The sequence below is a fragment of the Emericellopsis atlantica genome (assembly GCF_019669845.1).
Source record: "Emericellopsis atlantica unplaced genomic scaffold F5Z01scaffold_8, whole genome shotgun sequence".
Classification (NCBI taxonomy): Eukaryota; Fungi; Ascomycota; class Sordariomycetes; order Hypocreales; family Bionectriaceae; genus Emericellopsis; species Emericellopsis atlantica.
Window position 1 is genome coordinate 469,479 of NW_025764710.1, and position 24,644 is coordinate 494,122.

General features: G+C 55.6%; 7 protein-coding genes across 7 annotated transcripts; 3 read left to right on the forward strand and 4 right to left on the reverse strand.

Moving 5' to 3' along the window:
- Window positions 1-2,631: 2,631 nt before the first annotated feature.
- On the forward strand, window positions 2,632-3,370 carry F5Z01DRAFT_672654 (endoglucanase I precursor; the record flags this gene model as incomplete). The annotated part of the gene is made up of 2 exons (XM_046264837.1): window positions 2,632-3,238; window positions 3,282-3,370. The coding sequence occupies 2 exons, from the start codon at window positions 2,632-2,634 to the stop codon at window positions 3,368-3,370; spliced, it is 696 nt and encodes a 231-aa protein (XP_046119935.1).
- A 449-nt stretch (window positions 3,371-3,819) lies between these two features.
- Window positions 3,820-4,594, forward strand: F5Z01DRAFT_680497 (cyclophilin-like domain-containing protein; the record flags this gene model as incomplete). The annotated part of the gene is made up of 5 exons (XM_046265608.1): window positions 3,820-3,857; window positions 3,920-3,945; window positions 4,002-4,151; window positions 4,177-4,334; window positions 4,394-4,594. The coding sequence occupies 5 exons, from the start codon at window positions 3,820-3,822 to the stop codon at window positions 4,592-4,594; spliced, it is 573 nt and encodes a 190-aa protein (XP_046119936.1).
- A 314-nt stretch (window positions 4,595-4,908) lies between these two features.
- Window positions 4,909-6,897, reverse strand: F5Z01DRAFT_533104 (uncharacterized protein). Its single transcript, XM_046260475.1, has 2 exons — window positions 6,821-6,897; window positions 4,909-6,731 (listed from the first exon to the last, which is right to left on the reverse strand). The coding sequence occupies exon 2, from the start codon at window positions 6,418-6,420 to the stop codon at window positions 4,924-4,926; it is 1,497 nt and encodes a 498-aa protein (XP_046119937.1). The 5' UTR covers window positions 6,421-6,731; window positions 6,821-6,897; the 3' UTR covers window positions 4,909-4,923.
- Window positions 6,898-8,718: 1,821 nt separating this feature from the next.
- Window positions 8,719-11,535, reverse strand: F5Z01DRAFT_533101 (uncharacterized protein). The gene is made up of 2 exons (XM_046260474.1): window positions 10,880-11,535; window positions 8,719-10,831 (listed from the first exon to the last, which is right to left on the reverse strand). The coding sequence occupies exons 1-2, from the start codon at window positions 11,451-11,453 to the stop codon at window positions 8,742-8,744; spliced, it is 2,664 nt and encodes an 887-aa protein (XP_046119938.1). The 5' UTR covers window positions 11,454-11,535; the 3' UTR covers window positions 8,719-8,741.
- A 1,732-nt stretch (window positions 11,536-13,267) lies between these two features.
- F5Z01DRAFT_634978 (MRD1-like protein) lies at window positions 13,268-16,110 on the reverse strand (the record flags this gene model as incomplete). Its single annotated transcript, XM_046262109.1, has 3 exons — window positions 13,268-14,788; window positions 14,995-15,816; window positions 15,880-16,110. The coding sequence occupies 3 exons, from the start codon at window positions 16,108-16,110 to the stop codon at window positions 13,268-13,270; spliced, it is 2,574 nt and encodes an 857-aa protein (XP_046119939.1).
- A 1,905-nt stretch (window positions 16,111-18,015) lies between these two features.
- F5Z01DRAFT_634979 (uncharacterized protein) lies at window positions 18,016-18,611 on the reverse strand (the record flags this gene model as incomplete). Its single annotated transcript, XM_046262110.1, has 4 exons — window positions 18,016-18,089; window positions 18,152-18,286; window positions 18,369-18,485; window positions 18,509-18,611. 4 exons carry the CDS (start codon window positions 18,609-18,611, stop codon window positions 18,016-18,018), a joined length of 429 nt encoding a protein of 142 aa, XP_046119940.1.
- Window positions 18,612-18,953: 342 nt separating this feature from the next.
- Window positions 18,954-20,331, forward strand: F5Z01DRAFT_533310 (dynein light chain). Its single transcript, XM_046260478.1, has 7 exons — window positions 18,954-19,246; window positions 19,315-19,337; window positions 19,390-19,423; window positions 19,480-19,514; window positions 19,569-19,595; window positions 19,654-19,723; window positions 19,795-20,331. The coding sequence occupies exons 1-7, from the start codon at window positions 19,198-19,200 to the stop codon at window positions 19,857-19,859; spliced, it is 303 nt and encodes a 100-aa protein (XP_046119941.1). The 5' UTR covers window positions 18,954-19,197; the 3' UTR covers window positions 19,860-20,331.
- The last annotated feature ends 4,313 nt before the right edge of the window (window positions 20,332-24,644 follow it).

The following is a 24,644-nucleotide window of genomic DNA, read 5'->3' on the forward strand; positions in this document are numbered from 1 at the left end:
GCAGGGGGGGGGAGATGTTTAACCGCGGAGGCCTCGCACTGTGAAGACCAGACCTTTGTCTAGTCCGGTCTGTCCAAGATGCTGCGCTGTGAATGGCTACGAAATGAACTTTGGCCACCGAATACGCGCGAGTGAATAATTAATGAAACGTTCTGGGAGAGCGTTGTATAATTATAAGGTACTTTTCATGCTGGTTGATCACTCGTATATGATGTGGAATCAGCCGGGTATTTGGCGGTGGCTGATGGCTGATGGTGAGGCTGTGTGATGAAGCCTCATTTGTGCACAATGGGAGCAAACGGCGATGCTGCACGATCGCTTGATCCAGTGATCCGGCAGTGCGTTCAGCCGTTGCCATCTGCGTACTATATGACGGGCACGACTTTGTAACTATCTCATGGAGGATTGGAAAGGCGATTTGAAATCATGGGCGCCCATGCCACAACGACGCCACTTCCGGCAACGGAGGCTACCTAGCCACGAGTAGCACGAACTTTACAAATGGCCCGCTCGTAGTGGCTCGCTTCAAGCTCACGTTCTCCCCGGCTTTCCCCCCGTGGAAGACTGGAGGCTTGGAGGTGGCTGTCTTGTCGCGCGCTCAATGGGGAAGCCGCTCAGCGGGCTCAGCGGACGGCCTCCACAGAGGACGCCCAAGAATCTTCAAGACTGCAACCAACAATTCTGCCCCAACGACGCCGGGCGCGATGCGGAGTGCATGGCGAGCCGCGAACTTGAAGCAGACAAAGGGACCCTGGATGCGCATGGTTCAGCAACAGGGTCCATGTCTTCTTGCGAATCCAAAACGAGGCATAATAATTAGACTTTACTTTCGTGCCCTGACTGCTCTGCTCTGCTCAGCTCCGCTCAGTCCACTCGCTTGGCCGCATTCCTCGTGAGCAGCCTCTAAAACGGCGCGGCCGCCCATCCCGCCCACTCCAGTCTACAAGTACGTACGGTAGAATGGCACAGGCGTACGATAGCGGACGCTATTCCGTCCGTCATGTCTCACGTCTCACGTCTCACATCTGGAACCCTGAGATTGCCGCCGCCACAAACACAGCGGCAGTGACAGCTCGGATCCTGAAGCGTTTGACTTTATGCAGACCGGAACTGGCCTTGTCTCGGGTCTCGGAATGAACATGCCCGCGGGTGAAGACCAGTCTCGAATCTTGCACTTGCGGGAGAGTGCCAGCCATCAGCCTCACGGATGTGATGGATAACTTAACTAGTTGGACGCGTGTCGACACCTTTTCGGAAAGCTTGTTGCTCAACGTGCCCCTCTCGACACTTTTGCTAGACGGTCCCATCGGCGTGGGTGTGAGTGGGCGCAGCGAGTGAGAATGAGCGGGCTGATGAGGAGGACGGACTGGACTGGACTCACTGGACTCCGATGATCCAATGGAGGGTGGGGGTGGAGACCTGCACAGTGCAGGCGTCGCACTGCTACAGAGGTACGTACCTTACTTGCACTCCACTCGCAGCGCTCCGGTCCCGCCCCGGATCCGTGATGATGATGCATCGACTTTGGAGTGATCTTCGCACCATTTCTTCATCGTACAGTATTAGTGATTAGGGCATGAATGTGTTGCACAATTTCGACTCCATCCAGGTGTAAGCGCTCGACAAAGTGTGATGAAGAGCATTGTAACGGGTTATGTAGAAACTGCATGAAACACTAAGGCATTCATCATCTCTGGCACATACTTGTTACAACTCCTGGCGGATCTAGCTTGGCATACCGGTACTCGGATCGCTTATTTTTTGCCTTCCCCATCTTTATAATCATCATGGTCATCGTCATCTCATCGCTCGAATACGTGTAAGGCCATGCTTACGCCGATGACAGGTCATCCTTCGATGTAGAAAAGCCGACGAGACCGTTCCTGAATGACGAGCCCTGACGACCAAGCCATCGTCACCACGACGCCTTCGAGCTCAATTCCCGCGTCTACAACAACCGAGATCCAGGCACCTGAGCACACAGCCTGCCGGAGGGGGCCAGCATGAACGTGGCAATGTCGCGGGCCCTGGCATTCGAGGAACAGGCAACTCGCAAGAGCACATGCCAACCGCTGAAATGTTTGAAGCTGGGCATCATCGCACCCAGCCCGGCATTTGGCCGCCACTGATCGACCGGACCCTCCTGTCTCATCATGAGGCTTCTCGAAGCTCGTCTTGACGCGGTCGCGAAACATTCCAAGAGGCGACGCGAGTCTGGTTGCTCACAGACCGCGAATGACTTGTTGACCTGGGTTGCCCAAGCCCAAGAGGCCACCATGGCCCAAGAGTCCAAGACAGAGTTTCATGAAAAAGCCCACAAGCATGGACTTTGCGTCGCTCGCCCCAGCAAAGCAAAACAATGCGTATTTCACTGATCCTCCATCCAAATGACAGAAGTCAAGTCGTGAGACTCGTGACCACGACGCCGCTGCTGCTGCACCTCGCAACGCTAAGAACCGCCCACTGCGATACGGTATACCCACACGCGCCAGCGGCCAGCCAGCCTCAATGACGATGATGCATGGCCCCATCCCGGGCAACTTGTCCTTCTTCAACCATAGCCTGCCCGCGTCCTACCATCACAGCCCGCCCGAGCACAATAACCACACCCTCCCTTGTACCAATCTGACAATGGCGCCTGAGCCTCTTCGCGAGCAGTTTGCCTACTATGGCGCAGACGGCTACTACTTCAACAACAACCTATGGGGAAAAGACAGCGCCTCGTCAGGCTCGCAGGTGCTGTACGTGAACAATGCCTCGACCAACGGTAGCGCATGGCACACGGAGTGGTCCTGGGACGGGGCGCCCAACAACGTCAAGTCGTACCCTTATTCGGGGCGTGAATTGGCGAATGGCGGGAAGAAGAAGAAGCTGATCAAAGACATTGGGAGCATTTGGACAAAGGCCGAATGGGACTATCGCGGGGACAGCATCCGGGCGAATGTGGCGTACGACCTGTTCACGGCCAAGGATAGGGACAGGGACACGAGCGGCGGCGACTACGAGCTCATGATCTGGCTGGGCAACTACGGGGGCATGTACCCGATTGGATCCTCGACGGGTCATGTCACGATCAACGGTCGGTCGTGGGAGCTGTACGTGGGTATGAATGGCGACATGAAGGTCTTTAGCTTCCTGGCGGGCGAGCACGTCAAGGTCTTTGAGGGGGATCTGCGACCATTTTTTGGGCACATCACGGAGAAGCATGGGTTTCCAGCCCATGAGCAGCATCTCACAAGTAAGTCAGAAGCAGCGATGGGCGGCGATTACTGACGATATAGCCTTGCAATTTGGCACAGAGCCGTTTACGGGGAGCAACGCAAGGTTCGATGTTTGGTACTGGATGGGTGAAGTTGACCAGGGCTCCTGAGCAGCAGTCTCGGAGGGTACTGGGCACGGAGGAGCTTGAGATGTTGATTTTATAAAAGTATCTCTGGTCCTTTGTTCGGTTCCATCATGGAAGATGAAGAACACCCATGAGCCAGTCCTGCTGAGCCCCACAAGACATACTGAATGATCCAGGCGTCGCTTAGAACGTCTTTTTGATTATATATATGAGCGTGGCGTATACAAAGCTTTCTTTTATTTAGACCCTATAGAAACAAAGTCTTTGTCCTTTTGCGATGGCGGTCTAATACATGGTCCACCGTGAGCTCGTGAACACTTGTCACAGGCGCCCCACCAACAACCATGCCGTGATCTTTGAGCCTTCACCTCAACTCACCCCAACAACGATCGCTCATCACAACCATCTCAATCGAGCCCAATCCACGCTCTGTTCATTTTGCCCACGCGCTAGATCACCAGTGACCGACATCCATGCCGCCCACCAAGCTCCCCGAGTCGGGGAATCCGCTGTACGTCCGCCTCCCAGCTCATCGCTCATCTCGCCTGCATCTCACAGCTAACACACAACCAGCGTCTTCTTCGACATCACCCTTGGCGGTACTTCACCTCCCTTGCTTCTTCACGTCCCCCGAACGTACAGCTGACTCCGCCAGGCGAGCCCCTGGGCCGCATCACCTTTGAGCTCTTTGCCGACGTCGTCCCCAAGACCGCCGAGAACTTCCGCCAGTTCTGCACGGGCGAGAGCAAGAATGGCGCCGGTCGACCGCAGGGCTACAAGGGCTCCAAGTTCCACCGCATAGTGAGTCCCTATATTCTTCCCTGAAAAAGAATCGACTGACGCGCCGCGGATTCCCAACTTCATGTGCCAAGGTGGCGACTTTCTCCACGGCGACGGCACCGGCTCGACCTGCATCTGGGGCTTCAAGTCCTTTGAGGACGAGAACTTTACCCTCAAGCACGACCAGCCCTTTCTCCTCTCCATGGCGGTACGTGGTGTCTACGTTCCTTTCCAGGTCAGTGACACGGACAGGCTAACATGACGCAGAACGCCGGCCCCAACTCCAACGGCAGCCAGTTCTTCATCACCACCGTGCCCACCCCCTTCCTCGACGGCAAGCACGTCGTCTTTGGCAAGGTCGCGGACGGCGTCGACGTCGTCAAGAAGATGGAGGCGACCAAGACGGGCTACCGCGGCAAGGACGTGCCCAACATGGACGTGGTCATCTCGCAGTGCGGAGAGATGTAGGGCCTGTTCACAGAGGGCATCACAGTCTAATTACACATTTACATACCTTGGGAGCAAAAGAAGCGATTTATTGTCTTCCGATGAGAAGTGAAAAGTCAAAAAAGTTGTCCATTGAAAATGTTAAACCGGGCACCATGCCTATCTGTCACCATCCCGTGGCTTACCAGCCAGCCATCCATTCCATGTACCACCCAAACGCCGCCGATATGCTTTATGACCTGTCGTTATCCATGCATTGAGCCCCCCCCCCCCCCCCCCCGGGTGCCTTGTATATGCGCCGCAAATCCAGCGTTAGTATAGTACCCATGTACGAGCCGTCCCGTCTGCGTCTAGGCGACAAACGGCAGCTTGACGCGATTGCGCAGAGCTGTCGGTACAATCGATGCGACAGTAGCCGTCGTCGTGGTAGACTCGGACGACGGCAGCTCCTGGCCGATGAAGCCCGGCAGGACGAAACCGCGGCGGGTGGTGGACGCGGGCATAGCAGCGTTGTTGACCACTACGGGTGTCTCCTCGGGAGCCGCCACGGTGACGTACTGCGTCTCCTCGACGATGACGGTGGACGTGCTGGTGGACTTGGACGAGGGCGAGGGCGTCACCGTGGTGGTCTGGGTGACGACCTCGGTGACAGTCGATGTCGACATTGCTGAAGTGCAGGGCGCAGCGGGCGTATCAGTAACGGTGACTGTGACAGTGACGGGGTCAGGCGTCATCATGGGGGCACCGGTGCAGCTGGCGACGGGGTCCTCTGGCTGAGGAGCGACAGACTCCTCCGGCGTGGTTGAGGTCTCAGAGGCAGCCGGGACGCCAGGAGAAGACTCGACAGGAGCTTCGCCGTCGCCCGCCGCAGGCTGGGGGAAAGACACACCATAGTCCGTGCTGAGCTGCTCCTTGATAGCCTCGGAGTACGGCTCCGCCTTGCCCTGGAAGAGGGTGTTGGCCGCAGCCTGGTTGGCGCTGATGCTCGCGTTGCCCATGCTGGGGACGATGTTGATGTCAATGGTGCTGGTGTAGCTCTCGCCGTTGAGGATGACGTCCGAGTCGAAGCCAATGTCCTTGTCGCCGCGCACCCAGCTGCCGGACCAGGGGAACTTGCCCTCGGCGGTGGCGTTCATGTCGATCTTGGTCTCGTCGAGGATGGGCCAGTCCCAGAGCCAGTAGATGGTGTAGCGCGAGTTGGGCTCCAGGTCGGTGGGCAGCTGAATGTCCGCCTGGCAGGGGAGGCTGTCCGCCGGGTCGGTGCCGATAGCACTGGCGCGGGTGCGGGCAAACGCATCGTCAGTGCCGGGGGGACGACCCTCGTAGCACTGCAGGTCGTCAAAGTTGCGCGTGGCCAGGAGCTTGCCCTTCTTGTTGCCGCCGGTGCCGTCCGCGTTCCACTTGAGGTGGATGTCGGCAATCTTGTCATTGTCCGTGGGCTCGGTCGTGCCGTAGAGGAAGAGGGTGCCGCTGTTGAGGGGGCGACCGGGTGCTTTCGTGGTGACATGGCCGTTCTCCAGATGTTGAATGGCGATCCAGTCGCCGGGGCTGGCGTCGAGCTCCATGTCCGCAATGGCTGCAGACAGGGGCTGCTTGTTGATGTTCTCGTCGCCGGTCCAGCCACCGTCGGGCGGCAGGCGGTAGATCCATTTGTCGTCCGTCATGCCCTCCGGCACGAGGGCTCGGAAATCACCGCCACGAGCGTAGGCAGGGGAGCCGAGGAACTGGCGGGTGTCAGGGTTGATGCGGAAGATCTTCTCGACCCACGAGTGCGCGTCGACGGTGGCGGGGAGCGCGCAGAGGAGCAGACCGAGGCCGGCTCGGTCCAGGTTGTTTGTGAACTTCATAGTAATGACGTTTCTTTTTTCTGTCAAGGAGTGTTGTTGTTTGTGTTGCTGCTTAGAGCTTCTCGCCAGGAGAAGGGTTTCAAAAGTAGCTGCTGGTTGTTGTTCCTGCGGTAATGCGCTGTGAAGGAGAGAAGGAATGAAAGAAGAGAAATTTGAGAAGAGAAGAGAGAGAAGGTGTTAGAAAAACCAGCCTTCCTAAATTCTGCTAATGTTGTTCGTTGTTTTTGATTGTGCTTGAACGATCACTCGCCACTGGTTGTGCTGAAGTAAATCAGAGGAGAAAACACAGTGAGTCGTAGAAGGGTAGAGCGCTATTTAAATGGTCAGTCGGGGGACTTGGGCGCCTGATGGGATACAAAGAAGAACAGATGATGAGTGATTTGCGGAGAGGTGAACTCACAGTCAAGAGTGTGAACAGGCAAGATGAACGTGTTCTGGTCAGGGCGGAAGGCTCAGCAGCCAGAGCCAGCGGCGCGAGGGTGCCCGAGAACAAGAAGACGCTCGTCTGACTGGAAGTGTTCGCAGGAGTTGGGTTTTACCTGGGCGTTCGTCGTCGAAGAATAGTCGAACAGCCACCCAACACGCGATGCTTTAACGTCCAAGGAGAACTCCGTGACTGTGTGTATTTGTTTGTTTGTTCGTTCGGGCCTGCTTTTGATTCGTAATTTGAGGTTATAACGGTATCTGTCGAAAAAAGAACACGAAAGGAAATGGCGCTGGTCGTACGTCGAACATGACTCTCAGTTGTTGCTCATCGTGGGTGTCGTGTGCCGCAAGAGTCTGGTGAGTGAGAGTGGTGAGTGAGAGTGGTGAGTGATAAGCAGTTGTTGTTTGCCTGTGTTCCTCGATGCGTGAGTGACAGGTGAATGGGTGCGTCAGTCAAAGAATGCAGATCACGCTTGATTCATAGATTCGAGAAAAGAGCACGCGGGAAACATGTTGAATCATATAAGAAGAGCCGCCTATCACGGCCAAACCTGGTCCTGGCGCTGCCCAGCCTGCCTCCCGGTCGGGACGTTGGCCTCGTGGCCGGGCGGTCGGCAGCCTATCAGTGCCATGGCGACCTTGCCATCCACGGCAGCCCGATGCAAAAGCAGACGCCTGACGACCAATGTAGGTCGTCGCACACGGGGCGCGTTGAGAACGAGCTTGTCGTTTCGAGTGGGCGTTTGCCGGGACGGACGAGAGTCAGAGACCACAGGATGTCGTTGAAACGAACTCGCTAGCCGCGCAGGGTCAAGTCACTCGGACGCAGATTTGGGTGGGTGGTACTTCTGGCTGGCCCCATCGTTCCAGGAGTGGCGTGCAGGGATGCAGCGAGTGGCTGAGAAGCGCCCATAACCGCCTTTCATGGTCAGGGATGGCACATAATACTACTTATAACTATGACATCTTGCTCAATGGCTTTTTCTAACTATTCTTTGATGCCGCTGTGGATGGCTTTGTATACCACCGCCATAGCTGCCCTCTGCTACGCTCCTTTACTCCTTGGCGCATTCTGAATTGAGCCCTTTATGTAGTATGTCTGCATGTACTCCGTATGCAGGCATACATCCATGCGCACACACGTCAGATGCCGACTCTCCGTCGTAATTATCCGCATTGTGCATGTGGTTTGAGGAAGCGCCCAATCTCGCCCACTATCCGGCCTGCTGGCCTTGACGACGGATTAGGGTGTTTCACGTGACCTTCTTCGACCTTCACTTGACAAAGGCACCTCGCTCACTAATTTACATGCACTATGCAAAAGACCTTATAGTGCTCGATATTGACACCACCTTTGGAAAGGATAATGGGCAGTTCTTATCTCAGTAAATCCATTGAATTCCCGCCAAGGGTCTGTCCTTGTCGCCGACACGTTTGCTCGTCGTCCTACCAGCTCGTGCCACCAACCTTCGTCGCAGCCTCGGCTCACCATTGAAGGCAGTCCAATCGATTGATCATATTCCCTCTCTTAAGTATGTCTTCAACATTCAGGAACCCGTCGCGTCGTTCAACAGCCCGTCGATCAGGTACGCTGCATGTCTTGGTTCACGAGGCTACGTTCCAAGACATGCATACGTACTAGATGGGGTCGCGTTCAGTCGCGTCCAGTCGGGCGCGAACAAGGCAAAAGGCCACATCATCACAAAGGCGCATTCGGTACGCAAACCCTGAAAGCTGAACATGTGGTCTTATATCTATACATCGTAATCATCAAACATGCGCCCCCGCCATCCAAATCAAATCCCCCAACGCCGATAAACTATGCTGTCCTTGTGTTCTTCCCTGGATGAGTCCCCCCCTTTGCGCCAAATGAGACAGATTCATCAAAAGCCCAATCACCACCCCGCCGTCACGGGAATCCCATCCAGTCCGTCGCCCCTGCGTCGCTTCACAGGGCGCAGACTCGTGTCCTCCCTCCACTGCACGTTGTTCCATATACTCGGCGGCGCGTCCATCTTCCCTGGCGCAGCGGACCACTCCTTGCCAGGGGCCGACCAGTCTGATCCGGTCGGTGTCACGCTAGGCGGCGCGGTAGGGGGCGCAGACCAGCCCTCCAAGGAGCCCATGTCCCAGCCCTGCAGTCCACCAGCGCTGGACGGCTGTTGGTGGTGCGCCCCAGCGTCGTAGGGCAGTTGTGAGTTGAGGTCCAGCTGTGGTGGAGGGCCGGGGATGTATGATGTGCCGACGCTGTCAAAGTACTGCGTCTGTGGCGCCGTGTGGCTCGCGACCAGGCTCTGCGGCTCCGATGCGCAGGTGGACGATGGCAGGAAACCGTTGGTCGCGTCGAAGCTACCGCTGGCCGAGTAGGAGCCGTGCAAGCTCGCACTCGGGGGAGGCGTGGCGAGGCCACTAGAGAAACCATCAAACATGTTGCCCATGCTGTTGCTCCCCGGTACGGCAGAGAGCGCACTGCCGTCCCAAGCAGACGAAAATGTCTCGTTCATGGCGGCCGTAATGTGCTGGCTTACGCTCGGTGTTGGGCTCATCACCGCATCCCTCTGCGCTGTGGCGTTGGGGTAGATGAGGGCCTTGGACTGGTGGTACTTGCTCATGGGGTCGTTGACAGTCAACCAACGCCAGACCGTGCCAGCAGGGCGGAAGACGGGGTTGTACTTGTACCACTGGTTCGTGGTGCTGAAGCGCCAAAAGATGATGGCCTGGCGTGTCCACTTGCCGTTCTGGTCATCGGCACAAGACCACAGCTCTTGGTACATGGCCACCTTGCACATGAGATCGCTGCCGGTGTACTCACGACGAGCCCACTCGGCAGCATCACCCTCGTCCTCTGAGCCGCGCTTGCGCTTGCTGGAGGATCGTTCCGCGCCAGACGACTTGGAGCGCTCGGCCTTCTTGCGCTCATGCTCCACATCGGGATACTGCACGGCAGTGCTCAGTAGAGAAGCCCACTCAACAGCCGGGAAGGGAACGTGAATGTTGGCGCGTGGGCGATGATGGCAGTCGCAGTTGGGCTTAGAGTCGTTGCAGCCAGGGTGGTGGATGCCCGATTCATTGACGTAGACTTCCGGCTTGGTGTCATCCGGATCCAGCTCAGCGGGGCGTGTCAACTTGGTGACACACTTCCAGCGGTGATGCTGCAGGTGAGGCAGGGTCACGCTGACCTCGACGAACCCTGTCAGCTCCGAGCCAGAGGGAAACTTGGCTTCCTTGTGGAGATCGACAGTCGAGCACATCTCTACCAAGAGACAGTCCTCATCCCTGGTGGGCAAGTCAAGAGTCTCATATAGCGCGGGGGCATCTTTCTGCCACCGGCGCGTCACAGTCTTAACGCAGGCTGACGTGGTGCTGTCAATGGACCGGGTGTACTCGTGCAGGAGGACATCCTTCCCGAGCACATTCGACCTTTCATCAGAGTTCAGGTGCTTTGCCAGGTGGGGGAAGGACTCTGTGCTCAGGGGCTCATCGTTGACATCATAAGCAACGTCGTCCTTGATCTTGACGTCGGGCGACGACACAAAGATCTCCACCGCCTTGGGTCGGATCGTGATGCTCGACTGCAGAGCAAGCAACTGGGAAAAGTACTCATAGTTGGGCTTGACATCGGGTACACGGCCCTCGGCAAGCGCCGTCAAGACCGGGTTCGCCTTGAAGCTCTCCTGCTCCTCGTCATCATAGTAATCATCCGAGTTGGTCGTGCCGGGTTCCTTCTTGTCCTCGGCAGGGAACAGGAAGTGAAAGCATCGCAGGTCGTCAAAGAATTTCTTGACGACCTGCATGTGCGAGGAGACCTGCTTGCGGCCCATCTGCTCGATGCTGTCGTTGGAGTTGTCGATGCGGAAGATCTCCTTGCTGCCGAGCAGCTGCACGCAAATGACAAAGATGTACTCGCTGATGAGCATGTTGCGCCCGTGGAGCTTGCCGCCCATGGAGAACTTGCGTCGTCCCATGTGTGGCATCAACAGCACAGCTATGCTTGGTTAGTCCAAGGCGCATGAGGATACACGGAAAGACTTACAGTCGACAAAGGCATCCTCCAACTCTGTCCGTCGCCACACACCACCCTTGTCCTTTTGCACATCCTTGTGTGCTTGTCGGTTGCGGTACTGCTTGAACGCTTGCCAGAAGTAGAGAGGGTTGATGCTGGCCCTCGACTTCCCCCTTGGCTGGACCTGGCCAAACCGTTGCAAGGGGGGAGGTGGCTGCCGCTGTATCCGTTGCAAGGAGTCGAAGGATTGTGAGGGTAGGATCGATGACGGCGCATGCTGGGCCTGGGGCGGCGGCGGCAGAGTCAGGGCATTATGTGAGGTGGAGGCCGGCATCGACGACGGTGAGAGGATGCCATTAGGTGGGTAGCAGTTCACGACACTGCTGTGGTGTGAGGACTGGCCATTGCCGGTGGTGTCCCGGAGAGGCAGGCGGTTGCTGTCGATGATGCCATGGAAGCTCCTCCTGTGGTCAAGGGGAGACTGTGTGTGGTGAGACTGAGGCTGCTGCTGGTGATGGTGGTGGTGGTGGTGTTGGTGGTGGTAGTCTGAGTGGTGCGCAGACAGCACGGGCCTGCTGGGGTGGTAGGCTGAGGAGGATGACATGATGGGTGGTGTATCGAAGAATGGTCGATCACCCCAACCCAAGAGCAGTGAGGAATGACCAGGTCGTGAGAGGGACGTATGTGGGTGAATGCCTCAACTCTCTTCTTGCCCCAGTCTGGTGGCAAAGGCGAAGCAGGACGGGGGCAGAGTCACTTGGACTGGACCCTAGACCTGACACTCGCTGCGGACTGCTTTCAGCTTCCTTCTCGAAACGGATGGGAAATGGCTGTGGGAGAGTGTGAAGGAAAAGAAATGCTGTGAGGAATCTTCAAGGTCAGAGGAATGGGTGGGATACAAGTAAGTATGTATAAGCTTGTTGTCGTCCAGGCGTCGACTGGAACGAAAGGGGATGGATGAACCCTCGACACATCTCTTGGCCCAAGAGGACGATGGAGCGCATATGGGCTGATAGATCCAAGACCACCACTCCTCAAGGAAGGTTTGCTTGCGGATCATATTGGAAGGGGCAGACCCATACCCAGGCCGACTTGAGTGAGCCGGCAGCCAGCCGAAAGGTCCAGTACCGGAGGATGAGCAAGCCTGGGGCAGCACCTCTGCGTCTGACTGGAGCCCCCGACGAGGCTTTCCCTCTTTCGTAGCCTTGGGAGGGGGGCTGCCTAGCAAGCCTTGTCCACAAGAGGACAGCACGCTTCCTCGATCGACCCGTTCTGGGAACACCCTCTTGACGCAAAGAGGGTCCTAGTGCAAAGTCTGCTGAGCATATCGGACGTGTCGCGGGCCAAACACAAGCTGTCATGGCCCTGGGGGCTTGAAGCATTATCCGCCTGTATGTAGCCTTGTCAGGGCGGAGGGGGTGATGGCGCCTGGGCAAGACATCGATCTCGCATTCTTCATCCTCCTCCTGTCAGAGGGGATGGGATGGGATGACAGGCAGGCATGCATGTATGTCTCTGACCGGCCAATTGCCTGAGACATGCACACCCGCTGGCACATGGCATAGGAGATTGTGAGGGCAGATTGACCTGCAAAGAGTATCGAATCCTGGCTCGGGCATATGCAAGGGAGATCTGATCGTCGTCTGCCCGTCGTTCCCTCTGCGCTGCTGCAACCCAGGACAAGGTCTGATCTGGGGACGCCGCCTTTCCTCTAACCGCCGCCAACGGCTGAATGAATGGCAGTCGACGCCAGTCACAGCGGGGTGGGATTTCGACGCACACGGGTCTCAGCTTCGGTTTGGGTTGCGCTGAAGATAGGTACGTACTCGATACGTACATGATTCCGTCCTCCAGCACGGATGGATCCCGTCCATCCATCATCTGGCCCGATGGAGGAGATGGTGATGCGACGGCGATGCGCTGACTGACAATGTTGCCATCATGAGCGCGTCGGTATGTGGATGAAATGACTATGAGACACAACACCAGAGGCGTCGCGGCCCCTGAAATGGTCAGGACAGCGTTCCTGTGAAGCCGTAGACCTTCAGCTAGAGCAACATTCTCCCGACTTACTAGAAGGACTCTGTTTCGTAAAACGGCAGCCTAGTCTAGAGGGACTGGCATCGACGGATCTGTCAACCGTGCTAGCGAGCATCCAGTCTGTGTGGACTGGTCGGGACTAATTACTGTGGACACGCGCACACACACCCCTTTGGCAGGGAGTCGAGGGAGGCGACTAGACAAGCATCATTCAAGGCCCGTAGTCAATCCAATCCTATTGCCGGGTATTACCCATCAGGCTACCTTGCCGATAATTGACGGGAGAGGGAAAGGGACTGCAAAGGGAACGCGATAAGATGGTAGACAGAGAGGGTGAATGAAATGAACCTCATTCTTGTTCAACAATATATTGAGCGACTAGAGCCCCTCGTCCTCCTCATTCTCGCCAATGGTCACCCTCGTGCGGCCCTTGCCCGTGAGCTGCTGCAAGGCCATCTTGTTCATCTGGCCACCGACCTTGCGCTGCATCTTGTCAATCTCCTCCTCGGCGTCTGCCGCCTCTGCCTCTGCAAAGTCCAGCACCAGCTTACGCCCGAGAAGGTGGGTGTCCCGAAGGGCCTCTAGTGCGTTCTCCGCCTCACGGGGGGTCACAAAGTCGGCAAAAGCAAATCCCCTTGCGGTATGATCCGCCTTCTTTGGAACGCGGACGGATCGTAGCTGGCCGTACGTCCCGCATAGTGCCCGTATGTCCTTTTTGCTCGCCTGGAAGGGCAAGTTCTTGACAATGAGCTTGGTCCGCTGCCCCGCCTGGCTTCGCTGCTTGTCGCTGCGCCGTCTCTCCTCAGCGGCGTCTAGACCCCGGTGTGACGCCTTGACTGTGAGGGTGTGCCCATCCAGGACGTGCCCGTCCATGGCCTTAATCGCCTCACCCGCCTGCTCCTTGGTCTTGAACTCCACAAACCCGAATCCCATGCTGAGCGTCTGCCCTGCCTTCTTGGGATCCGTCTTGGTCTTGACGCGCGCCGAGACAAACCCGTCGAGGCCTTCAAAGGCCTCAGCCAGTGCACTCGTCGACGTGTCAAAGTTCAAGTTGCGCACAAACAGCGATGTGGTATCCACCGGTTGGTCCGCCTGCTCCGCTTTCTCGCCGCCTGTCAAGAGGTCGCCTACGCTTAACTTTTGGGACCCCTTGGCCTTGGCGCCAATCGGCCGATCCGACTCATTCGTCCCCGATGGCAGGCTGGTCGACTTGAGCAGGCCCTTTGGACCCTTCTCCAGAAACAGTACACTGTCCTTAATGCGGCGATAGGCAAGCTTGCCAAATGCAGCCTTGGCGTGAGTCGCCTGCGCGAACTGAACAACCGCAATCGTCCCGCTGGGCGGCATCAACACACGCAGCACAGGCCCTGACTCCTCAAATAGAGTTCGTAGCTCGTCAATCGTCGTCCCGTAGGGAAAGTTCTTGACCAAAATGGTTTCGTCACCTCGCTTATGCGATTTAAATGCGTTCAGGTCCACGCCATTGCTTGCAAAATAGGCCTTGGTCTCCTGGATGACAGTGGTCTCTGCAATCGCCTGCTTGACGGCGGCATCAGCCGATGTAGGGTCCAGAAGCTCCGACTTGCTGACGCCGAGGCGATTCGCCACCGACGTGTTCACAGCGTCTTGGTTCATGTACAGGGAGTTCCAGTTGAACGTGTTGGACGCTGCCTCTGCCCGCTTCCGGATTAGGTTCTGCTTCTTCAAGGGCAGCTTGGAAATCTCAAATTCATCCAAGCCTGTCTCCCTTTTGGCGCTGCCTGGAATGATGTGGATGATGCGTCCCTGAAACGTCGATCCATCTTTGGACTGGAATGCTTCAACTGCTTCTGACCCATCGGCAAATTGCACAAGGGCGAAGCCTTTGGGCGTCCCGGCCTTGTCCACGGGCAAATGTACCTATCAATCTTGTTAAATTATTTGACTGTAGAAAAAATGCCAACTGAAACAATGGAAGTCAAATAGCTTGGGTTCAGAGAGTCGAAGCATCTACTAAAATATTCGCCAGGGTTCGCATCATATACCGTAGTATAAGCTGTCCCTATCTGGGTTCATCACGAAAAGCCGTGTGTGCAAAGCAAGGAAAAGCATGCTTGTGAACTCACCTCTTCCATAACACCAAACTCGTCAAAGAATGACCGGACGTCGTCTTCAGTAGCACCGTAGGGGAGGTTTCTCACAAACAGGCGCGATGTGCGCCGTATGGTGTCCTCCGTGCTGTCACCCTGCTCTTGCCGATCAACGTCCATGGCATCCTTGTCAATGTTCGGGATCGAGACACTCTCTTCAGGGGACACCTTGGGGTCTGCCGCTGCGCTGTCTGGTTCCTGCATTGGCGGAGAAGGTTCTGTCTCAGCCTTTGGTTGTGGCAATTCATCAGGGTCAACAAGATCCAAGAGACGGTTGGTCCGTGACCTGAGCCAGTCATCGTCAGTGGCTGGCGGGGCTGTTGCAGGCGCGCTCTGTGCCTGTGCCTGAGAGTCCTCTGGTTCCACAGGTGGACTTTCAGTTTTTGTGCTGAGCTGCGGAGGCTGAGCATTCTGATCGTGCGAGGGTACCGGGGCATGTGAGGCAGAGCCATTCACTGCAGGCTCAGCCCGCTTGGGCTTCTCCCGACGTGAGGGTATCTGCTCATACTCGCCGTCGCTCTCGCCCTCTGGGACGTCAAGCTTGGGTACTGGCTCAGCCTCGTTGGGATCGGCCGCAGCGGGGTCCGCGAAGACTCCCTCCTTGGTTGTTCCCATGACCTGTAGGTACTCACGCAGCTTGCCGTCAGGCAGGCGCTGTGATTCATCCTTCTTGGTCTTCTTGTTCGAGACCGAATCACTCGGGTCGGTGGCATCTTCGGGCGATTTCCTCTTCCCTGGTGCAGAGGGCCCAGCCGACCGGGCGTGTCCTTGGTTCTTACTCAGGGACGGGTCTGAGATCTAGCATTCCTCTGTTAGAACACGCGACGCGAATCACAGGGAGAGAGGGTAGGTGTAGCATACGGGTTTCGCCGACTCGACAGCAATCTTAGACATCCGCACGTACGACTTGTTGAAGTACTTGACGGCCTTGGAGGCGTCCTCTGGCGTCTTGTAGCCGACATAGCCGATGCGTCGCTGGGGGATCAGCTTGATGTCTGTGATCTCACGGCCGCCGGCGGAGAAGTGCTTACGCAACTCCGCCTCGGTGATACTGGGCGGAAGGCCCTTGATGAAGATTCTCGACGTAGCCATCATTGAGGATGAGGTCGTCGCTTGGTGTGGGTGAGTCAATGCATGATGGTGTTGGGGGGTACGTTGTTTTTATGTTTTGGCGGGCGAGCTAAAACGACGATGGTTCTGGAGGGAGGAAAAAATTCATATCGATAAGGTGGCTTGAGCGGTGTGGCTGGGTGGGGCTGTGGCTCAATTGCCGGTCAAAGTTTGACTACCCTGCGCAAGTCGTAATAGCTCTTCATGTAGATGACATGTGGTTGTGGTTAGTGCTTGTTCGGTTGTTATTCAAAGCCTAAATAGTATATGTAATTATTATGTGGCATACTCATTGTTTGGGCTGGGCATACCATCTGCAACAAATGGTTGAGTCTTGCGCCTACCTGGGTATTATCATCTGTCACATAAGACTCATTTCACTGAATTTCAAAGATAGCATCATTTTAGGCTCCATAGCCACTGCCAAACATAGGCATGTCTAGATGCTTTGGCAAAGTGTTCACGTACATCAAAACAACAATGAACATGCATCACTCGCTGCGTCCCACGTGCGCGAATGACATTACCCGACTTCGAGTCTGTTCACGTGTCTGCGTGAAGCTCACAGAAGTCGACCTCCCGTATAAGAGACAAGAATAGTTGCACAAGCAAACATGAACACTAGGCCAGGTAGCTACGCATGTACGTCTCTTTGTGTCGCTGGTCTTCAACCTAGATCTCTTCGTGCTCGTTCAGATGTCACCATGAACCCGAATCTGGTCATCGCTAGGATGTTGTTCACTGGCAATGGTCTTCTCCGACTTCGCCAAACTCGTGCCTACCCCTGTTTGCGCCCCAAATTCAGCGGTTCACAATGGTCTTGAGGAGGCTGACGCCGAGTGTGACTGCCTCATAGATTGCCCGAGGTGGTGATTATCCAGCCAACGGAGCTTTGTCCAGTGTTCTCAGGACGTGCTGCCAACTGCACCCTACATTGAAGGCCACCGGAAGTAAAATCCTGCAAGAATAGACCTAGGCCTTCTATCACATGGCAGAATGCGGCTTCGGCGTTCGATGGCAGTGTCTTTGCTGCATACATGTGCGCTGACAGCTCCGGCTACATAAACAAACATATTGGAATTCTTGGATCCGCTGATTGGCACCGTCGACGTAGATGAAGAAAGAAGGCCTGTTTATACAGCCATTGCAATATCGGCCAGAAGTAGGTCATGTCATTCCAAGAGCTTCACTGCCCTTCGGAATGGCCAGGGCCGTTGCTGATGTCGACAAGGAAAGCCAGGGCGGCTTCGCTTCATCTTCAAATGACGGACTTAGTGAAACTGGCCCGACTTCGACTCTGGTAGCATAGAGCTGATGGGTCGTCCTAGTCACCGGGCTCTCCCACACGTATGGTAGCGGAACTGGTGGTGTGATTCGAACAGCGAGGCCCCTATCCCGCAAGACTCAACTGACAAACTCCAGGGTTCATCGCCAGGCAACTTTCCTCTCCCCCCAAACAGACTGCTCAGACGAGAGTATGAAGTAATGTGTCCTTTCGAAAGGCACGCTCTTGTGCTAGTTGTCTTTCTCCCATAACCCTCATGGCAGTGTCGTTGTTCGGGCGTATTGCTGTGTTCCCGAGAAGGTGTCCAGGCCGCGTGTAACAAGTCGACATGTGTAGTCTAACATCACTTCCGTGTCCGGCCTGTCAACGACCCGAGAAAATGATACCAAAGTCGCCCAATAGCGGTGCTTCCAGGACAGCCAATACGTTCGACAGCTGTGTGAATGAGATCGGGCAGTATCTGTCTAAAGGTGAGTAGCTCTAGTGGCAGCGAACGGGCATTAGACATCAGCCGCCTTTCTACAGAGGTAGAAAGGACATAGCACCGACGACGTCTGCTCATGCAAAGCATTACAACACGCCCGCGGTGTAAGCCCACCTCATTAGTGCTCCTTGAGCTTATCTAGCGTGCCTCGGAGCTCATGGGCGCTCTCCCTTGATTCTCTTTCAAAGCGCTCTATAGCATCAAAGTCAGTTTGTTTGGGACAGCCACGTGGAAGAGATGCTAGATAGGCCTACCATCAGGGCTTCCATCGAGAGTTATGGCCTGCCAGTTTCCCGACAGCCAGAGCGAAGCAAGGCTTATGTCATGGCACGTGCTTGACTGCTTGGGCAGATCCCGATCAATGTCAACCCGTGGCAATTGTAGCGATTCTGCGCGAGAATACCATCGGCGTCAATAGACAATGGGACAAAGAGTACGGTATCGGCAGTGCGGGAAGGTTTCTCGTCTTACCGTGAGCAAAGTGACGTGATCCATGATGGAACCTCAACGGCAGCTTTTCCAAAGTGTCTGGTTTCGGACCTAAATCACCCAACAGTTGCGCAACCGCAGACTTGGTAGCGTTTCCAACTGCTGGTTCAATATACACGTACGCTTCGTGGGCGTCGCCAATCCTGCGTCGTGGATGAAGTAGGCACTCCCGTAGAGTCCACTGTAGTGGACTGCGCCTTTGCCTGATGAAAGGCGAGGTGCCATGGCGCTGGAGCTGTGATAGATGAGAAGACTCCATGTCGATTCGCTCGACGAAAACCCCAAGACCGCATAGGTACGTTACGTGAGGTCAGCATCGCGTGTGTAATCATACGACTGAATTGAAGTGTCTTGAGTAGACTCGCTGAAAGATAATGAACGGAAACATCCTCGCCATCAAGGGGAAACAGTTCAACAAATGTTCTCTTTAACGTCACACGTCACTCGCAGCCTGTCACAGGCACAGCTGGGCGGGTGGTCCGTGCACAGGCCCCTGCTTCCAGCTTCCGCCAAACTTCCTCAAGCAACCGAGCAAGCTATCAAATCGCAACCCAACACAACACGACGTGGCTAACAGCACACGACCTTGCACATTAACATTGGCAGTCATAATCGCCGACCCACATCTCCCATACTCGTGCAGAACGCGCTGCATTGCCCTTACGAACTTGTGCGTTACAATGGCCCAACCGGCTCTGATCTCGAATAGGGGTCTCCTCTTCAATCGCGGTGGACGCAACGACTGACGCGTCCAGAATTAGGCCTCGCACCCCGAAACTTTTCAAAACGCCGCGCCGCCGAAGCGATCAGCATGTCCGACATTAAGAACGAGAGCCCCGCGCCGCGGGAGAAGCTTGAAGGTGGGTTAGAGCTACAAACAACGTGGAATGAGCCATGGACCACACGGCTGACATGCGGAATACTACAGCTCAGATCAAGTCTGCGGACATGGTACGTTGATGCGCGACGTGCAACGAGCTCGAGACGCTGATGGGTTGGCCAGACCGAGGATATGCAGCAGGAGACCGTCGAAGTCGGTAAGTGGGCGGCGAAGGTGGCCATGCACGCGCCAAGGAAGCTTACACTCTGCTAGCACAGGAGGCCATGTCCAAGTTCACAATCGAGAAGGTCAGTCGCCAGAAAGAAGACGCTTTTGCACTATGGCAAGCTGACACTCGCCAGGACATTGCCCAGCACATCAAGCGCACGGTCCGTCCCCCGACAGCGAAATGGGTACCCGCCGCAGAGCACGACTGACAGCGATTAGTTTGACGAGCGCAAAGGTCCCACCTGGCATTGCATCGTGGGCCGCAACTTTGGCAGCTTCGTGACACATGGTATGTTCTGCTGGACCTAATAGCCCCTCAAGGCTGCGTTGCGTGTCGCAGCGGCTGACGTTGTGGTACAGAGACCAAGCACTTTATCTATTTCTACCTCGGCCACTGCGCGATCCTTCTATTCAAGACTCAATAGGTGGGGAAAGTCGAATGACCTTGTGACGGGGCGTTATGAGATTATGGATAAAAACGTGAGGGCGCCTTGACTGAGGAGGAGGGAGACGTGTTCTTATGGGAGCTTGGGTCGGTCGAGACAGGGAGTTCCAAGGAGGTGCAACCTACGTTGCGCGATTATCTGAACAATATCAGCATGCGATTTACTTGACAAGTGCCATTCAGATGTACGCACGTCTACGTATGCTGGCTTCTGTCACGAACAGCCGGCAGTGTCTTTTGGAGTGTCGATGCCGAGCCGCGAAATGGGTGCCAATCGCCGAGGAAAGCATGTCTCAGGAACAGGAGCACATCTCGGGAAGCTGACGAAACACGAAGTCCAGTCGTTCGTTCCCTTTGCTTCTCAGCCAGCCCCCTCGCGCGCCAGTGTAGCGCATGAGCTGCCCACTTGGACGCTATTTGAGCTGGGTACACGCAGTGAGACGAGACGCGGCAACGAACCCGAGCTAAGCACAGCAATTTCAAGAGGTGGCCGAATGGACTTCAAGGCGACAAGACCACGCCGCCAGGCCCTGGGACGGATCAATGTTCTCGGAAGGCCATGCTCCTTGCTAGATTGGTTGTAATATGTGTGCTTGGGTGCGTTAAATCCTCTCACCAAAACCTGGGGTAGGTGGACGAGAAGGGCGAAGATCGGACCCCGCCGTGCCCGCTCTTGATGGAGGCGGGAATGACATGGAGGGGTGTGGTAGACGTAGCTTGTCACTTAGTACCATACTCACTCAGTGTAATAAAGGTGCAAACCTTTATAGCCTTGTGTAGCCTTTAGGCCTTGTAATGCTTAGAGGTTGTACTTATTCTCGATATTGACACCGCCCTTGATATATATGGATAGCCAAGACAACTAGCGCTGGCGACTTTGTCGAGTGAGTACAGTAGTCCAACTTGCACATGTCACGGTGGCCATGCCGTGTCTGCGGTCCAAAGCTCTGGACCACAAGGGCTGGCAAGGCGCCCTGGGAGCGTACACTATCAATCAATGTACTATTAGACAGACGTGCTGGATATGGTGCGCTTGTTTGGTAATATCACAGATGAGACTGTGCTGCGGCATTATGTCAACTCACCAACAACCTCAGACTTGTAGGTATCGGACCCGGCGGCACCTCAGTCCTTCAATTGGGCCTCAGCCGCGGTCACTCGCAGCCGTGGAGGAGGGGCCCTGAACACGGCTGCGCAGACTAGTACATGTGGCTTGCCAGCGCCATCCTGGGTGGCTATCACTGGCGAGGACTCCAGCCATCAATATAGAAGCTCCAATCAACGGCGTGGACCAGCGTGGACCTCCGCGTTCGCAGACTTTTGGGAGTTTATCCTATTAACTTAGCGTGGACAGTGATGTGGCCACGCTGCTCGATGCCTGTTCGGAACCTCGGACGGGCTGCCACCGCAAGTTCATGCGAGGTACCAATCGTCGATACCAGGTTCGTCAAGCAACGCAGGCGACCGTCATGGAAGGAGGAAGACGCAGTTGCAGCTGACTGTGCGTTCACGAGAGTCGATGCTGAACACGCCGAACCCATTCTGCACTCAGTCTGCCCAATGGGGCCTGGATGGTGGGGTGGGGGTGCATGGCGCTATGCCGAGTTGGACTGCTATGCAGCGGGCCTATCCGGGGAATGGAATGGACGATTTCCAAGTCTCAGACAATTTGAGTCAGGTCATTGGGGTGATGATGGGAATGAGAGAAGATGAGCCTCAGTGCGTGAAAGATTGTACGATGGCAGGCACCGAGGAGGCGAGATGTTAAATACCTTAATGTCGGCGTGCCTCTGACGGAAATCACCCGTCATGCATCATGCTCGGCGACACGTCAATAACCTGCGTTGGCTGCTTATCAAGCCATCCTGCCTCTCAAGGGAAAATTTGGACCGACATCGCGGGCTCAATCAGAATGGCACGTGCTTGCGCTGCGATATGATCGTACGGAGCACTAGCAGCTGAATTCATGAAGGTGCTCTTCCACTGTGCACGTATGCGATAGAGCCTTCGATTGACATCCGGATTGAGTGACACGCGACATAGCCTTCAAGGTTGCGTGAAGAGACATCTGCAACCTGCCATTGCTCGTAGCTCTGTTGCAAGAAGAAAGACGCTACTCGGGAGGACGGACCTAGCCTGGGCAATCTGTCATGCATGTATGATCATGCCCGTCCAAAAAAACGTTGCACATGCTGCCCGCATCGTCATACCGAACTATGCCATATCATCGCCTGCCAACGAATCCGCGCATCTTCCACTGGAGCCAGCGTAATACGTGTAGGCACACAGTCACTTGCTGTTTCATGTAAAAAAAAACCCAGTGGCGATTTGTCGTGTCGGACAGGTACGAATACTACGTACTTGGATTCATCAGCTGACGAATAGGCTCAAAATGACCCCAACTCTGAAGGGGAGGAAGATGGGGGCGGCGTCCGCGGCTGCGGAATATCCATCAGGGTCTTTTTTGGCTGCCACTCGTCACGCAGCCCGGCACGTTCCTGACACCAATGCCACGAGCGGGCACCGATCTGCCATGCATGGAAGGATCAAATGGAAGGCTCATGCTTCAGTGTTTCCTGATGCCCCGATGCCCCAAGCATGTTGAACTGATGAGACTGGCGATTCGACCCAGCTCATCAGGAGAACCGCAAGTTCGCAACCGTGCTGATTTCCTGATCTGAGCCATGTGTCGAGAGGACTGGACCCCGGAAGCCACAAATTGCAGGCGGATGGCGAGGCCAAGACGTTGGACCCACGGGCCACGGCCTGCGACAAACGACGATGCGTGCCAAGCAAGTAGTTCGGTCAAAAGATGTCCACCGCCAGCGGTGGGAGACACCAGAACAGCGCTGTGCGTTGTGGAAGACCACTGGACTTGTTGGACTTGTTTGGACGCTGCAGATGGTCTGCTAAGATGCACCCCTCCCCTCCCTCCGCTCGGAGCAGGTGTCCGGGACCGTTTGTGTGATTGTGTCCTCGCTCGGGACGATTCGTCGCTGGTAATTATTAATAATTCAGAAAGACGCAGAGAAAGTCGCAGGGACCGAATAGCTGTCAATAAAATGATTATGAGAATCGTCAATATCAAAAGGGGCGAGGCTGTATCTATTTGCGTCTTCGCGATGCCATCGCCCTGGCCCCTAGGCGACTCGAAATCGGGGCTACTTCACCCGGCAAGAGCATTCCAGGGTCGCTGCTGCCATCTTCCTTGCCTGGCTGGCGCCGCTAGCGGTGATGTCAGCCATCGGTGGGTGGTACAAGTTTAAGTTAGGCCAGGTGCGCCTTTGCCATCAACTATGGCGGAACGGAGGAAAGGCTCTTTGTGAAGGTGAAGGAACTCGTAACGTTGGACTGAGCGATGTGCTGCTGATCTTCTACCTGGACTAACAAGAAGCCTTGCGTGCGCGAGACTTGCTCTTGTCGATCTCCCTCGGGATCTTCCACGCCATTCACGTTGGGAAGATCACCCCACTGCTACCGACGAATTCCGCGAGGCCCATCGAGTCCAGCGAGGGAAATGAATACAGTACTTCTCAGCAAACAGCAGATGCACGTACGGAGATCCTGACGCTTTTTGAATTAGCAGTGGTGTTGAAACCTTCTTGTGCAGTTTATTCTCGGTATCTGTGTTTCGCCTGGCATGGTGGCGGTTGTTTCATTATCAAAGTGCGAGACAGGTGCGACTGGATTGCCGGGAACCCCCAAGTAATCTCATGCTCATATTGGAGGGATGGGATTGCGGATGGATTCAAATCCCCTCGACGACCAACATCCATCTCTGTCAGCGTATGCACACAGCAATAGCAACTCAAAGTCGATTTTCATAGTGAGTTATTATTGTTCATATCAAAAGACCACCCAAGGCGATGTTGCATTCGATTGGACGCTAATCGTTTGCCGCTCCTGCTTCCTTGATCAGACGCGAGTCGGAAGCCAAGACCTGGTTATCGTGCCGAACAGGGCAAGTCGACCTCGCCATAATTAGGGAACTATCCACCGAGGCGTTCGACAGTTGCCATCCCCTCGAGTGTCACCTCTGAATCATCAATGACCGAGGCGAACAGCAAATGGCGGTCTCGTGTCGTCCAACACCGCCTGGTTGATGATGCCGTTCCGTAGCAAAGTGCTGGCAGTGCTGCTGCTGACAGTCCAGTCCAGTCCCTCCTGCCCTGTGCCTGACAATTAACTTAAGGTCACGCCCCTCATCCGTCAGACCCCCGGCCCGCCCCGTACGCTGTGCACCGCCTGGACATGAGGAATACGGGCCTCCCCCAGGGCACTTGGGCGCCCTCAAGGTGAGGCGCGGATAGAGCCACGCCTAATGTATACCGCCCCACCCATGCATTGCCTCACACCCCCATCAGTCATTCCGCGGTGGTGAGTGTTCGCTAGCCCAGTCGGCGCAGGTCCACGTCTTCCCGGCTCTCTCGTCATGAAGCCTCTCTTCGCTCTTCAACTCTTGCTCCTTCGCCCAACAATGCATCGTGTGGCCTTTGTGCCCTCTTTGTCGGTGATTGATCGTGCACATACTGTACCTCTTGTCACAGAGGTCTACACCTCGTCATTGAAACCCCCTTGTTTGCTGGATCATCGCCCATTGTCCAGTCAACGTAGCGGCCTGTGAGCCAGCAGCAGCTGGCTGCCAGTGTCTCCAGGCCGCCCCAGCCACGACGACGACGGAGACGACGGTTATACGGTCACAATCGACAAGTCGATGTCTGTGACGAGTTTCGTCTGATCCTCTATATACAACGATAACGATAGC

Bases quoted from the DNA above. Each gene is read 5' to 3' on its own strand.
- F5Z01DRAFT_533310 (XM_046260478.1), top strand. From the start codon at position 19,198: ATGTCCGACATTAAGAACGAGAGCCCCGCGCCGCGGGAGAAGCTTGAA. The intron at 19,515-19,568 runs GTCAGTCGCCAG...GACACTCGCCAG, and splicing joins CCAAGTTCACAATCGAGAAG to GACATTGCCCAGCACATCAA. The intron at 19,724-19,794 runs GTATGTTCTGCT...GTTGTGGTACAG, and splicing joins TGGCAGCTTCGTGACACATG to AGACCAAGCACTTTATCTAT.
- F5Z01DRAFT_533104 (XM_046260475.1), bottom strand. From the start codon at position 6,420: ATGAAGTTCACAAACAACCTGGACCGAGCCGGCCTCGGTCTGCTCCTC.
- F5Z01DRAFT_533101 (XM_046260474.1), bottom strand. From the start codon at position 11,453: ATGTCATCCTCCTCAGCCTACCACCCCAGCAGGCCCGTGCTGTCTGCG. The intron at 10,832-10,879 runs GTAAGTCTTTCC...AACCAAGCATAG, and splicing joins GGAGGATGCCTTTGTCGACT to CTGTGCTGTTGATGCCACAC.